At 47.8% G+C, this 15,686-nt stretch overlaps 1 protein-coding gene and 1 long non-coding RNA gene across 3 annotated transcripts in view; one reads left to right on the top strand and one right to left on the bottom strand.

Annotated features, from left to right (window-relative positions):
- The window catches only part of CLPB (ClpB family mitochondrial disaggregase), a 70,738-nt gene extending 62,459 nt beyond the window's left edge, over nt 1-8,279 (top strand). For both annotated transcript variants that reach the window (XM_081860323.1, XM_081860324.1), the window contains exons 12-16: nt 782-938; nt 2,604-2,677; nt 4,666-4,785; nt 6,534-6,638; nt 7,505-8,279. In XM_081860323.1, coding sequence (XP_081716449.1) covers nt 782-938; nt 2,604-2,677; nt 4,666-4,785; nt 6,534-6,638; nt 7,505-7,756 — 708 coding nt within the window. In that variant the 3' untranslated portion in view covers nt 7,757-8,279. The remainder of the gene's footprint in view (nt 1-781; nt 939-2,603; nt 2,678-4,665; nt 4,786-6,533; nt 6,639-7,504) is intronic.
- A 129-nt stretch (nt 8,280-8,408) lies between these two features.
- LOC309341317 lies at nt 8,409-11,002 on the bottom strand. Its single transcript, XR_014156204.1, has 3 exons — nt 10,231-11,002; nt 9,474-9,912; nt 8,409-8,544 (listed from the first exon to the last, which is right to left on the bottom strand). It is a non-coding gene; the product is annotated as an uncharacterized lncRNA (long non-coding RNA).
- Nucleotides 11,003-15,686: the final 4,684 nt, after the last annotated feature.

Raw genomic sequence — 15,686 nt, forward strand, 5'->3', positions numbered from 1 at the left:
GCCCTCCCCTCCGGTTAGCTGTGTATGGTATTAGGAACTGTTATGATCTTGTGTCTGATGAGGGAGCAGCTAGAACAATCCCCCTGTACCAATGATATGTCTTTATAGCTCACAGCCATTCCACTGCCAGCGTATTAAACTGGCTTTCTCCAGCTCAAGTAAGCTGCCTTCCGGGGCTGGGGCGAATGCACAGGCAGTGCCCAAATGCTTCCATTCCTCTTCCAAGCAACACAGAACTGCAGAGTTGGAGGGGACCCTGAGGGTCCTCTAGTCCAGCCCCCTGCAATGCAGGAATTTCAGCTAAAGCATCCATGGCCACCCAACCTCTGCTTTAAAAGCCTCAAGCAAACGAGAGTCCAGCACCTTCTGAAGGAGTCGGTTCTCACTTTCTTACCCTCAGAAAGTTTTGTGCTTTAGTCAGAATCTCCTTTCTTGCCCCTTGGATCCGTTGATTCTGGTCCTCCCTTCTGGAGCAACAGAAAACAAGCTTGCACCTTCTTCCATGCAGCCCTTCAGGTATTTGAAGATGGTTCTCACGTCATCTCTCAGTCTTTCTTTATGGCAGCATTCCCCAACTTGATCCTTCCCAATGTATTGGACTAGATCTCCTACAAGGGCTGCTTTCTGGGGATCATTCTGCAGCCTCCTTGCAGAGCAGAGAGGGCCTTATGCCTGAATCAGCCCCCAGAAACTTCCCTTTCTAACGGCAGGCTTTGCATCAATTCCACTCCTTGTTCCTTACGGAGGAGTCTGACTCTGCTGTTCGTTGCTGTTTCTGAAGGGCCGGCTGACAGATGGGAAGGGGAAGACCATTGACTGCAAAGATGCCATCTTCATCATGACCTCCAACGTGGCCAGCGACGAGATCGCCCAGCATGCCTTGCAGCTGAGGCAAGAGACCGTGGAACTCAGCCGGAAGAGAATTGCTGAAAAACTAGGTACCCGTTCCCCCCGTGTGCATTCCTCCCCCCACCCTCTAAACTCTGGATGTTCTCTTCCTTGTGCCAAACCCCAACCTGCCTGACATCCTTTCCGCTGTATCAGACAAAGTTCTGTCTGTTCCATGTCTCATTCAAGTGGCACCAAACATATCCCCAAAGCATAACGTGAAGGCAACAGGCTGCGCCCAGCAGCCTGCATTTAGCCACCAGCATTTAAGTTTGGGGTGTCTGCCACACCTCTTCCTAACCTCATGCCAGTGTGGTGAAGCAGATTAGAATCACCCCACTTTGCTATGGCGGTTGGCCCCGAGACCAACCCATCCATCATGAGATCCCTCACTCCTATCAAATCCCTCACTCCGCCATGAAACTTGCCCCAGGGTGCGTCCTTGGACCAGTCGCTGCCTCTCAGCCTAACCTAGGCTTCCTCAACCTCGGCCCCCCAGATGTTTTTGGCCTACAACTCCCATGATCCCTAGCTAGCAGGACCAGTGGTCAGGGATGATGGGAATTGTAATAATAAATAATAATTTTTTATTCATACCCCGCCCTTCCCGGTTCAGAAAACCTGGCTCAGGGTGGCTAACAACAAATTTAAAACACTTAATTGATGCTACAAAAAACAGCATAAAATATGGTATAAAACAGGAATAACAATAAAATCAAAAATCGATTTAGGGGGGAAATCCATCCAATAAACATTAGATGATCACCAGGGCTAGCAGGCTAAATTAGTCCTAGTCGGGCCAGCGAGGAGACCAGGGGAGAATTAGCTGTGGGATCCCATAGCGGGTAATCTTCATAAAAAGGGGAGGGGGAGGGAAGGAAGGGGAATAAAAGATCAGGCTAAGTTCAAATTGAAAGCCAGGCGAAATAGCTCTGTCTTACAGGTCCTGCGGAAGGAAGTTAAATCCTGCAGGGCCCTGGTCTCACGGGACAGAGCATTCCACCAGGTCGGAGCCATCACTGAGAAGGCCCTGGCCCTGGTGGAGGATAATCTGACTTCCTTAGGGCCCGGGACCTCTAAACTATGGTTATTCATGGACCTTAAGATCCTCTGCAGGGCATACCAGGAGTCTCAAAACATCTGAAGGGCCAAGGTTGAGGAAGCCTGGCCTAACCTACCTCACAGGGCTGTTGTAGGGATTCAGTGAGGTGGGGGGGGGGGGGGACAATGTATGCCACCTTGAGCTCCTTGGAGAAAAAGGTGGGATATACAGTGGTACCTCGGGTTACATACGCTTCAGGTTACAGAAACTTCAGATTACAGACTCCGCTAACCCAGAAATAGTACCTCGGGTAAGGAACTTTGCTTCAGGATGAGAACAGAAATCATGTTCTGGCGGCATGGCAGCAGCAGGAGGCCCCATTAGCTAAAGTGGTGCTTCAGGTTAAGAACAGTTTCAGGTTAAGTACGGACCTCCGGAACGAATATAACTACGTAACCAGAGGTACCACTGTAAAGGCAATGAATACTTTGTGCAAACTGGCTCAATAATTTGTGCAAACAGTGTCTCGGGACACTGGGCAAGCAGAATGAGCCAAGCTGCGGTGCTGGCTTCCAAAGCCAACAAGGAGCAAAGGAACCCCCTGCTCTGGAAAGTGTGCAGTCTTTGTGGGTCTCCCTGCACCCTGAGCCAAGCTTGTGCCTTTTCCTTTCAGATGACGTCCAGATCACAGACAAGATAACCATCTCAAAGCAGTTCAAGGAGAATGTCATTCGCCCCATCTTGAAGGTACAGATGGTGCTGTTTATCGCTAGCCTTTCCTTTCAGCCGTCTTGGGTTTCCAAAAGTGGAACGCCCCAAAGCCTCGGGGGTTTGTTTTCAGTCCTCCTCTTCAGTTTCAGGCGCTCAAATGGGTGAGAGCAGAACTCCAACCTGGAGGGCTCCTCAATGGTTTCCCGCAAGGAAGCCTCTGAGCCGAAAACACTTGCACATTAATGCCCCAAGTCAAGAGGAGTTGGTTTGGCTGGCATTCCTCACTACCACCTTCAGTCCCAGATGCCACACACTGACTGGGATGGTGAGGCAGATGGTATGGGGGAGCCTTGGACTCCACCCCAGGCCACCGTTGAATTTCAAGAAGACAATTTGATATTTATGTGTCGCTATTGCTCAGGTGTGAGAAGTGCAGAGGATCATTATATAACATATACATGTAGTGACATGTATGTAGTGAGTGGCGCTGTGGGTTAAACCACAGAGCCTAGGACTTGCCGATCAGAATGTCGGCGGTTCGAATCCCCGCAAAGGGGTGAGCTCCCGTTGCTCAGTCCCTGCTCCTGCCAACCTAGCAGTTTGAAAGCACGTCAAAGTGCAAGTAGATCAATAGGTACTGCTCCGGCGGGAAGGGAAACGGTGTTTCTGTGCACTGCTCTGGTTCACGAGATGAGCGCCGCAACCCCAGAGTTGGTCACGACTGGACCTAATGGTCAGGGGTCACCTTTACACTTAGAACCATAGCTCAAGAATCCCTGACAGATGGCGATCCAACCACTGTTGAAAAAACTTCCAAGGAAGAACAGTCCCATCACCTCCCGAGAAAGTCCACTCCACTGTCAAACAGCTCTTCCTGTCTCTTACTTCGTAGATCGTACAAGATATTTTTACAAAATCCTCGTAGTTTTTCCTAGACAATATTTACCAGCACAGTGGTACCTTGGTTTAAGAACAGCTTAGTTTATGAACAACTTGGATTAAGAATGCTGCAGACCCGGAAGTAGGTGTTTTGGTTTGTGAACTTTGCCTCCCCCGCTGCTATGGGAAAGCACACCTTGGTTTAAGAATGCTTTGGTTTAAGAACGGATTAAGTTCGTAAAGCAAGGTACCGCTGTAGAAAGGTAAAGGGACCCCTGACCATTAGGTCCAGTCGTGGCCGACTCTGGGGTTGCGGCACTCATCTCGCTTTACTGCCCAAGGGATCCGGCATACAGCTTCCAGGTCATGTGGCCAGCATGACTAAGCCACTTCTGGCGAACCAGAGCAGCGCACGGAAATGCTGTTTACCTTCCCGCCGGAGCGGTACCTATTTATCTACTTGCCCTTTGAAGTGCTTTCGAACTGCTAGGTTGGCAGGAGCAGGGACCGAGCAACGGGAGCTCATCCCTCACGCGGGGATTCGAACTGCTGACCTTCTGATTGGCAAGCCCTAGGCTCTGTGGTTTAACCCACAGCACCACCCGTGTCCCTTACGACTGTATAGCAGCACACATTTATTATGTAGCATTGGGAACATTCCAGTGGGTCACTAGGCATATATTTTTTTAAAATACGGGGATCTGTATATCATAATATAACAAACATCCATCCGAAAAGAAGTCCGCACTAGCTTCTGGGGAATTCTCATATTTTTTAGAAACATCAGAAGCAACTTGGTGTATGAACACACTGAACAGGAAAATTGAGAGCCTGCAATCCTATATGTTTACCTGGGAGTAAATTACGGTGCTGGAGCAAAGCAGGAGTCTCCCTGGTTCACACTTAGGTGGGGGTAGAGTCCTCCTAAGCAACTTAATGAAGGGGAGCCCACCAGGTGTAATTGGGGGGAGTGGAGAGGTTCTGCTCATTCGTCCTTCTGTTCATTTTGATTTGCTTTCACTTCTCCTGGTCTGGTTTTGTCCTCCACGGACAGCGATTTCAACATGTTCCAGGTTTCCTCCAGACTGCTCATCGGCTTTGCCTTCCCAGCAAACCTCTCTGCTCTTCCCCTTTTCCTCCTGCAGGCTCACTTCCGGAGAGACGAGTTCCTAGGAAGGATCAACGAAATTGTCTACTTCCTCCCCTTTTGCCACTCGGAGCTCATCCAGCTTGTCAACAAGGAACTGAGTTTCTGGGCTAAGAGGGTAAGGAGCTCTCCCTCTCGCCCCCACATCTCCTCCCTCCCCATGCATTGTGCCTTTTGCGCGCGCGCACACACACACACACACACACACACACACCAGCACTTCATTTAAAGAGAGAAAGAAATCCTTGCTGTTAATTCCTTGAAAATGTGAAGATAGGTTCATATATGCGAACACAAATATGTAACTGCAGACACATAATTGAAAAATCACAAATTAAATCCAGGTGCATGTTATCCAATTCTACAGTTTAATGACAGTCAGACCTAACAGCATTTCACATACCAAATTTTACACCAAATTTGTTACAATCCTGAGCTTCCATTTTAAAATAGAAAGCAAAGCAAGTTCCTGGTCCTTCTTCTTCTTCTTCTTCTTCTTATTATTATTGTTATTAAGCTGTGTTTGAAGAATTAAAATCATACGCCTGTCTGTAAAAAGCACCAGCAATCAAGAGAGTGGAAATTCTGTGCCCTTCCCAATAACCTTCCCCTCTCTTGTGGCGTGTAGATTCCTAATCATGTCACTCATAGAATCCTAGAATTGTAGAGTTGGAAGGGACCTCCAGGGTCATCTAGTCCAACCCCCTGCAATGCACTCTTGGGTGGCACTATAGTTCAGTGGTAGAATATTAGCTTTGCGTGCAGAGAGTTACCAGCTTCCTCAAGCAAGACTTGGACACTCGTTCCCGAAACCACTTCCTGTCTGCTTAGGCCAGGCATAGGACTACAACTCCCATCATCCCTAGCTAACAGGACCAGTGGTCAGGGGTGATGGGAGTTGTAGTCCCGAAACATCTTGCCTGGCTAAGGCAGTGCTGAACTAGATGGACCAGTCACCTGACTCAGTATAAAACAGCACATGAATCCCATAGTAGTGCTTAAAAACGTAGTTTGCCTGCAGAGGGTTCCAGATTCATTCCCTGGTGCCTTCAGGGAAGGATCCCCCTCTGGAGCCCTGAAGAGCTGCTGCCAGCCAGTGAAGGTTATACTGAGCTGGATGAGCCCAGGTGATGGTCTGGCTCGTCATTAAGCAGCAACAGACAGGCATGTGAAATCACTTTTAATGAAAAACAAAAGTCAGAATAAGCATTTAGATTAAGAAATGTTATACAACACAAACAAATCTTCTGCACATGTTTTTGTTTTTTGTAATGTGCTCTGAGTGCAGAATTTGGGTTGCACTTCCTTGGGGTGGAAACTTCATTTTTTTAAAATAAATGAATAAAAATGTGGCCTTGTGCAGTTGCCATGACTCTTGTAAAATCTGTGCAGAGAGAAAACTCCACACACACAACTTACCTATTTTATTCAGATGAATATTTGATGCCAAGCCATTTCAAATGTGTGCGGTTAGAAAAAGTTTAAGGTAATATGGCCTTAATTTACACAATATAGCACTTAACGGGATCAGTGTAGGTTGTAATAGAACCGGTTCCCTTCTTATCTGATGAAGCTGTTTTCCAGGGGAAGGAAATTGCAGTACTTTAAAAAAAAAAAAAGGAAAACTCCACACCCGCAAATCCTCTCCAACCATATAGATTTTCTGTGCGGTGGTATTACAAAGATGTCCTCATTTCACCAAGATCATGGTGGAGGACAGTGTTCAGGCGAGGGGGGTTTCCATAGATAGGAGACTCCGGCCCAGAAAGCTCTCTGCTTAGCCCAGTGCGAACCAGCCTCTGCTTCAGAGAGCGAAAGCGTGGCCATCGGATCCCAGTAACTTGCTGCTTCTTTCTCCCCCTGCAGGCCAAGGCAAGGCACAACATCACCTTAGTGTGGGACAGGGAGGTGATGGACGTGCTAGTGGACGGCTACAACCTGCACTACGGAGCCCGCTCCATTAAGCACGAGGTGAGCGGCAAGTCTTGCTTTCTCCCTCAACTAAGATGCTCCACCTCTTCGTTGAACTGTATCCACTACGACCCCAAGGTCTCATTCCCCATGAGCATATATGAAATTAAGATTTCGTGGCCCCTTCCAACTCTGCAGCATGATTCACTGATGTGCAATCTCTTGAATGTGCAGTCTGCCAGTCTCAAGGCGGCTTCTGCTTACGACAGCCCACGTAGGCTGGATTTCTGTGTATTTTTATTGTTTTAAGTCATTTTTATTTGGTTTTACAAATACAAAGTTATAAACAAATAGAAAACAAGAAACATATCCATGTAAAGAGATTCCTTCAAATCTCCAGGCTTCCTCCCACCCCCTCCATGGAATTCCCTTTTAAACATTTATTCCTGAATATTCTTCCATACTCCGATTTTTATATCAAACCATATTATCCATGATAATAGTCACACTACAAGTGAGATCCAAAATCCTGCTAACGTTTCCATCTGCTTACAGTGGTCTCCTAAATAACTTATAAATTTTCCCACTCTATTATAAAGTTATTCTCTTGATTTCCAAGTTTTCCAGTCAGTTTTGCCATCTCTGCACAGTCCATCAGCTTGGCTTGCCACTCCTCTCTGGTAGGGACTTTGTCTTCTTTCTATTTAATTTTCTGTCCTGCCTTTTCTTAAAAGAACTCAAGGCAGCAAACACAGTTCTCCCCCCTCACAACAACCCTGTGAGGGAGGTTAGGCTGGAAGATAGGAAGTACGCCAGGACCCCTCAGGGAGCTTCACGGCTGCATGCGGGATTTGAACCTGGGTCTGTGTTCTTGATCCAGAACTCTTCTCACTACTACGTGGCTCATCTCTGTCCCTGATCCCCAGGTTGAGCGTCGAGTCGTGAACCAGCTCGCCGCCGCCTATGAGCAGGACCTCCTGCCCCGTGGTTGCACCTTGCGGATCACGGTGGACGACTCGGACAAGCGGCTCCTGAAAGCCAAGGGCAGCTCGTCCCCCACAGAGGGCCAGAGGAAGGGCCCCACGCTGCGGCTGGAGATAGTTGAGAAGGACAGCAAAAGCCGGAAGCTGGACATTCAGGCCCCGTTGGCTCCCGACGAGATGTCCTATACTTTATAGGCCCGTGGGCTGCCCCCTGTGGAGCTTCAGGTTGTGTGGTCAGTAATAAAACAATCATGAGATGTAGACGGAGGAGTAAGGAAGGTGGTTTCGGGAACCCGGGTTTCTCTGGAGATCAGAGCTTAGCTGGGAGAGAGAAAGAGAGATCCTTATAGCTCAAATCACTGCTACAGCCTTGTTGAGACAGGGCTACCCTGTGCAAAATCAATGGGCGGGGTCAGCCTGCCGCCCTGCAGAGCTGTTTGAGAGGCTGACAGGTTTGTGCTTTGGGTGGGGCAGGGTTTCTCAGGGGAAATAAGCACGAACTTCCTTGTTCCAAGCAAGCTGCTGTGCCTGCCTCCCTCCAGCCCCAAAAGTGATGCTGCAGAATGTGTTGGGTGCCGATTCAGGTCTCAAAAAGTGACTTTTTCAGATGCTCACCAAGGTTATGCCTCTGCGAAAGTGCTGGGTGTGGCCTTTTCCAGCCACCTGGGCACCAACCAGATCTCTTAAGTTATTGCAATAAATGTAAATGGATACCAAATGAGCTCCTCTCTTTGTTCATCTTGGGCATTTAGGTGGCGGCAGTGGGGGAACCTCCTGCACATGCTCAGCTGAAATGCATGGGAGCAGTGCAGGTGGACAGTTTGTAGAATCCTAGAATTGTAGAGTGGAAAGGCCTCCTAGGGGTCATCTAGTCCAACCCCCTGCAATGCAGGAATCACATCTAAAGAATCACTGACACACGGCCATCCAACCTTTGCTTAAAAACTACAAAAAAAGGAGAGTCCATCACTTTCCAAGGGAGTCTGTTCTGTTACAATATGAGCTCATCGCAGCTGCAGACAGACAGCTTGTTGACATCATGTGATATGGCTAGCTGTGGGAAAGAATCTTCCCGGAAGTTCACAGGCTGGAAAAGTCTTTGTGAAGAGTGTAATATGAGACCTTCCTCTTGCGTATGTACAGGAAGTCTCTCTCTCTTGTTTGCTGAAGTTTGAAGTGATCGGACATGTTTTCTGTAGTGCTGCAAAGTCAGAAATAAAGGATGTAAATGTCAGCATCGCCCCTGAGCCAGTGTCACCAACTGGACTCATGCACTTCAACCCCGACTGGGCTAGGCGAGCTGGGTAGCCCTTCCAGAGACCACCAGGTCAAAGTGCTGTGGACTCACAGCTTAAAGTTGTGAGCACCGGGTTCACTTCCACAATACAGTCGTCGCACAGCAGTGTATAGCAGAGTCTGGCAGTGTATAAACAACTCGGAGAGCAGCTCTGTAGAATATCTTCTTTTATTCTATAACTACAACTATAATACAAAACTATATACAGAGCTAAATAGGTCTAAGCATAAATGAATGCTGCACTGAGTGTCTGCAGCTGCTCTTAGCAGCAACCTTATCTCTACACACGATCTCTAACACTCAGTCTCTCTCTCTCTCCGACACACTGACTGACTTGGTGCTGGAGCTGAATAAGTAGAAAGCAGAACACTGCTCCGCTCATAGGCGGCGGCGAGCTGGTTCACGACTCGACGCTCAGAAATAGACGTTTCTGACTATCTCCTTTCCCTGCTAGGGAAGCGGGAGGGAGGGGTGTGCATCTCCCATGCTGGGAGGTATTGCCTATTGAGACCTAGCCTGGGTCCTGCGGGGAGTGCAGCCAGGGAGGTCACCGGAGACCAAGCCGGGAGCTTGGGAGAGTTGCCAGCTTCTCCCGAGAAAGGCTTGTTTTCCAACATGTTCCACCATCGAGCCACTCGTACTGGTAGAAAGTTCTTCCTGATGTTTTGTTGGAATCTCCTTTCTGGAATCCAGTGGTTTGAGTCCTGCCTCCAGTGCGGGAGAAAACAAGCTCCATCCTCCATGTTGTCAGTCCTTCAGAGATTCAAAGATGGCTGTCATATCACCTCCCAGTCTTCTCTCCTGCAGGCTAAACATCTCCAGCTCCCTCAACCATTCCTCATAAGGTTTGGTTTCCAGACCCTCGGCCATCTCAGTCACCCTCCTCTTGCAACATCCTTCTTAAACTGTGGTGCCCAGAACCGGACACAGTTCTCCAGCTGGGGGGGTGTGACCAACACAAAGTTCCGCTGCGTTGCTGTTTGTGCAGAAGAACATCCTGCTGAATTATGCCTTTTGCCTTTTCTCCCTTAAGGGTCTGCCTGCATCACTATTCCTTGTTACAGTGGTGCCCCGCAAGACGGAAAACCCGCTAGACGAAAGGGTTTTCCGTTTTGGAGGCGCTTCGCAAAACGAATTTCCCTATGGGCTTGCTTCGCAAGACGAAAATGTATTGCGAGTTCCTGCGGGGGTTTTCCCCCTTTCCCCCCCCCTTTTTCTAAGCCGCTAAGCCGCTTATCAGCTGATCCGCTAAAAGCTGCTAAGCCGCTAATAGCGCTAATCCGCCAAGCTGTCAATGGGCTTGCTTCGCAAGACGAAAAAACCGCTAGACGAAGAGCCTCACGGAACGGATTAATTTCGTCTTGCGAGGCACCACTGTACAGTGGTGGGGCAGTTCTGCTCTCTGGCTTACGCTTCTGTTCTCTGCCTGCCTAGGGGCCGGTGGCTCCCATGGCGAGGAAGTTGGAGCTCACCAAACTCAAGAAACATGCCCCAAACATCACAATGGGGCGCAGCTCTCCAAAGCCACATGACTGAGGGCGTCTTTTTTGCCCTTCCCAAACATGTGCTTCCTCCTCCTTCTCTCCTTGTGAGATTGTTTGCTGCTGTGAAATTTATTTAGTTTCCTAAAACAGTAGGAAATATTGTGCACCCTGCCTTGGTTTAAAGTGGGGAGGAGCAAAGTTTGAGAGTAAGGAGGGAGCCAGTGGCCATGACTTAGCTATGACCCTTAGGGGGTCCAATGCTACAGTTCTTTGATTCAAACTGCAGAGCGTTTGGTGACATAGTTAGTTCCTTTTTACTGAAACAAGAGCATAAGACGTGCCTGGCTACTGGATCAGACCCAGCTTCTAGCTCTTACAGCAGCCAAACAGATGCCGCCTTGAAAGAAACCCGCAAACAGGACCTGAGCGCAACAGCAGCGCTCTCCTTGCCTGTGGACCCCACCCTACGTGGTATTCAGAGGCATTGCCTCCCCCAGCAGTGGAGGTAGAACATAGCCATCCTGGCTGGTAGCCATTGAGAGCCCTCTGGTCCAGGAGTTTGTCTAATCCTCTTGTAAAGCCATCCATGTTGATGGGCCTTACTGCATTTTGTGGGAGCAATCGCCATAACTTAACTATGCACTGTGTGAAGAACTAGCGTATTTTTTGCTCTATAAGACTCACTTTTTCCCTCCTAAAAAGTAAGGGGAAATGTGTGTGCGTCTTATGGAGCGAATGCAGGCTGCGCAACTATCCCAGGAGCCAGAACAGCAAGAGGGATCGCTGCTTTCGCTGCGCAGCGATCCCTCTTGCTGTTCTGGCTTCTGGGATTCAGAATATTTTTTTCTTGTTTTCCTCCTCCAAAAACTAGGTGCATCTTATGGTATGGTGCGTCTTATAGAGCGAAAAATACGGTACTTGTTTTTGTCCGTATTGCCTGTTCCAACATTCAAGCATCGTTTAATGACCTCTCTGGGCTCTAATATTAAGAGAGAAGGAGAAAAACGCCTCTCCACGCCATATACAATCTTGCAGACCTCGATCGTTTCCCTGTTAGCCTTAAGTGCCTTTTCCCCTCATAGGAAAAGCCTTTCCTCGTGGGGAGTTCACTCCACCCTCTGATGATTTCTGTTGCCCTTCTCTGAACCTTTTCCAACTCTGCACTATCCTTTCAGAGGTGTGGCAACCACAACTTCGCGCTGTATCCCAAGTACGACCTCCCCATAGATTTGTACAATGGCGATACTGTGCCGCAGACGACACTCCCTGGGGGTGGGCCCAGGGCCCAGCTGTGGACCGTGCCAGCTTTTGCACAAGAAGCTGGCGATGCAAAGATGCCACGGGTGTAGATTGATCGATTGATCGCCGGTGAGCATATATATAACTCTGATAAGCATGCAGAGCTTCAGCCCCATTGATTGAGTTTGCCTCGAGGTTTGGCTGCTAATCTAATTACAGCTGGAGGATTGAGAACAGGAACCAGGGTAGGAATACCTTTATTATGATGATGATGATGATGATTTATCAGTTTTAGCACTCCAAAAGTGTTCTGCATTTCTTATTTATTTCGTGGAGCAACCGTAGCTCGCAGGGCTGAGAATCAGCCTCATTAAGCTGAGCGGAAGGATAACAGATTTGTCAGCCTTGTCAGCGATTTCATTCGCAGCAGGGGAAAAGTGGGGAGATGAGAGTTTGCTTTTTGGACCTTGCTTTGCAGAGAGTGTGGCTCTCAGGGGTGGGGTGGGGTGGTCTTGCACCCAGACTTCCTGGGGTGGCTCTCCCACAGCGTTTGGGTCCCTGGAACGGGTTCTCCAAGGAACCTTTTGAGTACAGTGGTGCCTCGCAAGACGAAAAGAATCCATTCCGCGATTCTCTTTGTCTAGCGGTTTTTTCGTCTTGCGAAGCAAGCCCATTGACAGCTTAGCGGATTAGCGCTATTAGCGGTCTAGCGGCTTTTAGCGATCAGCTGTTAAGTGGCTTATTAGCGGAACAGCTGATTAGCGGCTTAGGAAAGGGGGGGAGCGGAAAAAACCCACGGGGACTCGCAAGATTTTTTCGTCTTGCGAAGCAAGCCCATAGGGAAATTCGTTTTGCGAAGCGCCTCCAAAACGGAAAACCCTTTCGTCTTGCGGGTTTTCCGTCTTGCGAGGCGTTCGTCTTGCGGGGCACCACTGTACATTGGCTTGCAAAAGTTCTCTCAAAACATACCTCTGCACTCAGAGCAACGAGGAGAAGTCAACCTCTGACCCATTTCCACGCTTCTCGGCATTGCAGGGAGGTTGTGGGGGGCAGTGGGTTGCCTTCCCACAGCAGTGGGCAACTTGGCTCCCTGTTGTGTGGATCATCCTGAGCTCTTTGCAAGCCACATTGGCACCATGCCTGTTCTCTGCATAGGGCATCCACTCACCTGAGCCACGTTGGACAAACAAGACATAAAGACATAAGCAGAGCTTGCTGGATCAGGCCAATGGCCCATCTAGTCCAGCATCTTGTTCTCACAGTGGCAGAACAGTTGCAAGGATAGGTTCTGCAGAACACTACCCAGATACTTCCTTTTTGTGGACTGGCAGAATCCGAGACCTGGGAGAAGAGTCAGTGGAAGAGGACTGGAAGAAGTTCAAAGACTATTTACAGAAGCATTGTAAATTGTTTGAATGTTAAAATGATGTTGGACATAAAGATAATTGGGCATTAGTGACATGGTTAAAAGGAGTATGCAAAGATGATTAAAAAGGAAAGGGGGAAAGACCAGAGTAATATTATGTCAGATGTATATAAAGTGGTTCAAGGGATTAAGTTATAAAGAATAGGTAAAAATTGATGCGAAAAGAGAAGAAAAATTGGAGACATAATAGGTTGAAACATATAATTATAAATGAGGTTTGAAAGAGGGTAAGGATTTGCTGAACTCGATTGTGTAAAGGGGAACACAAAAAAGGGAGACGTGAGGAAGTCAAGAAAGAGGGTTATAGAATTATGAAGTGGAAAATTGGATTTTTCTTTCTTTCTAATGTTTGTATTGTTTTTTCTTTTTTTCTTTTTAGATGTATTTCTTTTTGCTGTATGTCTGTATTATTTTTCTATTACCTATGTTCCTTTTTTTTTTTGTAAAATCTTAATAAATATCTTTAAAAAAAAAAAAAGATACTTCCTTTTTGTGGCCAACAGAGGCTAGAGCAAAGAGGCCAAATTTGCTAGGCATGTTCAAAGTATTCAGCTTGCAGAATCAGCCTTTTTTGGTGCAGAATTTGGAAGCCTGCTCTGGGTGCTTCCAAATTCTGCACCAAGAAAAGGCTGATTCTGCAAGCTGAATACTTTGAACATGCCTCTCTACCTCGGCCCTCCAGATGATTTGAGACTACAATTCCCATCATCCCTGACCACTGGTCCTGCTAGCTAGGGATCATGGGAGTTGTAGGCCAAAAACATCTGGAGGGCCAATATCGAGGAGCCAGATCCAGAGCCTCGTGCTTCTGATCACAGCTCTCCCTCCTTAAGGTTTAAAAGCAACAGACTTCATGCCTTCAGCCTCTCCTCTCCTCACCCTAGTCCTTCCATTCCCTGCACCTTGGCCTTGTAAACCCACCTGGAAGCACTTTGGGTTTTGAACTGCACCTTAACACCGCTTTGATTAATAAAATTACATTTCGTAAGAAAGCCACAAATGCACTCATTCTTGGTGCTTCAGTTCCTGGGTCCCATCTCTTATTGGAGCAGTGGCGTAGCGTGGGTTATCAGCACCCGGGGCAAGGCAAGTAATTTGCGCCCCCTAACCCATGGATTTGCGCCCCCTAACCTGTGGATTTGCGCCCCCTAACCCGTGGATTTCCCTAACCCCCAGAAGTTGCGCCCGGTGCGGCCGGCCCCCCCTGCACCCCCCACGCTACGCCACTGTATTGGAGCACGATTCTGCATCCATTTATAAAATTTATACACTTGATTTTGAAAACCCTCTAAGCGGTTTATGAAAAAGATGAAGCAATAAACGTTATCAATAAGAAGAATCGGCAACAATAATTTTAAGACTTTTGAAAAGTTAAATAACAATATAGAAACAGATTAAAATGTGCATCAACTTTCAAAACATCTGGGTAGGCTTGTCTAAATAATGTTTTTGGCAGAATGTTCTTGGTTTGAACCTCGTGGAGCAGGTGGGAAATGGACAAAAGGCAGAAGATTCCTCTCTGGTGCTCCAAAGCAACAAGGACCTCTGTGGCCTCATCCTGCTGTTTGCTGTGATGAGGAGGCTCAAGCGTTCAAAGCTTTGAGCCTTGCATTCCCTCCTGTCTTGCAATTCTCACCTTAGAGGAGACAGAGCAGCCTCCTTTCCAACCCTGCGGTTCCCAAACATTGGGGGGGCACCCCCTACCCTCTCGGTTCCATAAACTTCTCCCCAGCACCCCCCACCCTATTCAAAACAGCGGGTTGCCTGACCCACTAAGGAAGATAATAACCCAACAAAATTCAAAATGGGAACAATTAAATTGCAGATGTACTCAAAATCCAACTGAAATTATTTTAATTAACTCGACAAAAGGGATGAACTTCATCCAGCTTTCCAAGGCCTGATAATCATGTGCACCACCTGTTCTCCTCTGCGCCCCCCCCCCCCAAGGTGGAGGACAGAATCTGGGCAGGATGTTCTTGCGAGTTGGGCGAGCGTTGCAGAGTTGTGGGTCAGCAGCAGGGAGAGTGAAGCGGAGAGACAGCCCAGGTTCTTAATGTCTTCTCAACAGGTGCTGCTAGGGGTTTGCTGTCTTGGGCTTTTACACTTTCGGAATGTAGTTTTTGAATCGCATTGTATTGCTTTGTATGGATTATATTCTGTCGAAGTTTCTCAGTTTCATTAAATAAGTTTTTATAAACTGCTTAGAGACTGTCTTAGTATTAAGGAGAATAATAATAATAATAATAAATATTTAAATAACTTAATTGTGGGAAATGGGTCTATCCAAAATGCCTAGCCTCCTATATCACAGCTGCCCCAGAATGGGTTGTGGATCACTCGCCTGCCATCCAGGGAGGAGGATGCATGCATGAATGAATGAATGAATGAATGAATGAATGAATGAATGGAGATTGATTGATCAATTGATTGTGTTTATATTCCTTCTTTTTTCCTCCACGGAGCACAGTGAGACATACATGTGTATTTTTCTTCCAGATCCTTACTTTATCCCCAGAAGAGCCCTGTGAGGTAGGCAAGGCTGAGAGGCAGCGAATGGCCCCCGTGGTCACACCCGTGAGAGGGAGATTTGAACCCTGGTCTCCCAGGCCCTAGTCCGACGCTCTAACTACAGTGGTACCTTGGTTCTCAAACGTCTTAGTTCCCAAATGCCGAAAA

This window comes from Podarcis erhardii (assembly GCF_964252035.2).
Source record: "Podarcis erhardii genome assembly, chromosome: 4".
Lineage (NCBI taxonomy): Eukaryota > Metazoa > Chordata > Lepidosauria > Squamata > Lacertidae > Podarcis > Podarcis erhardii.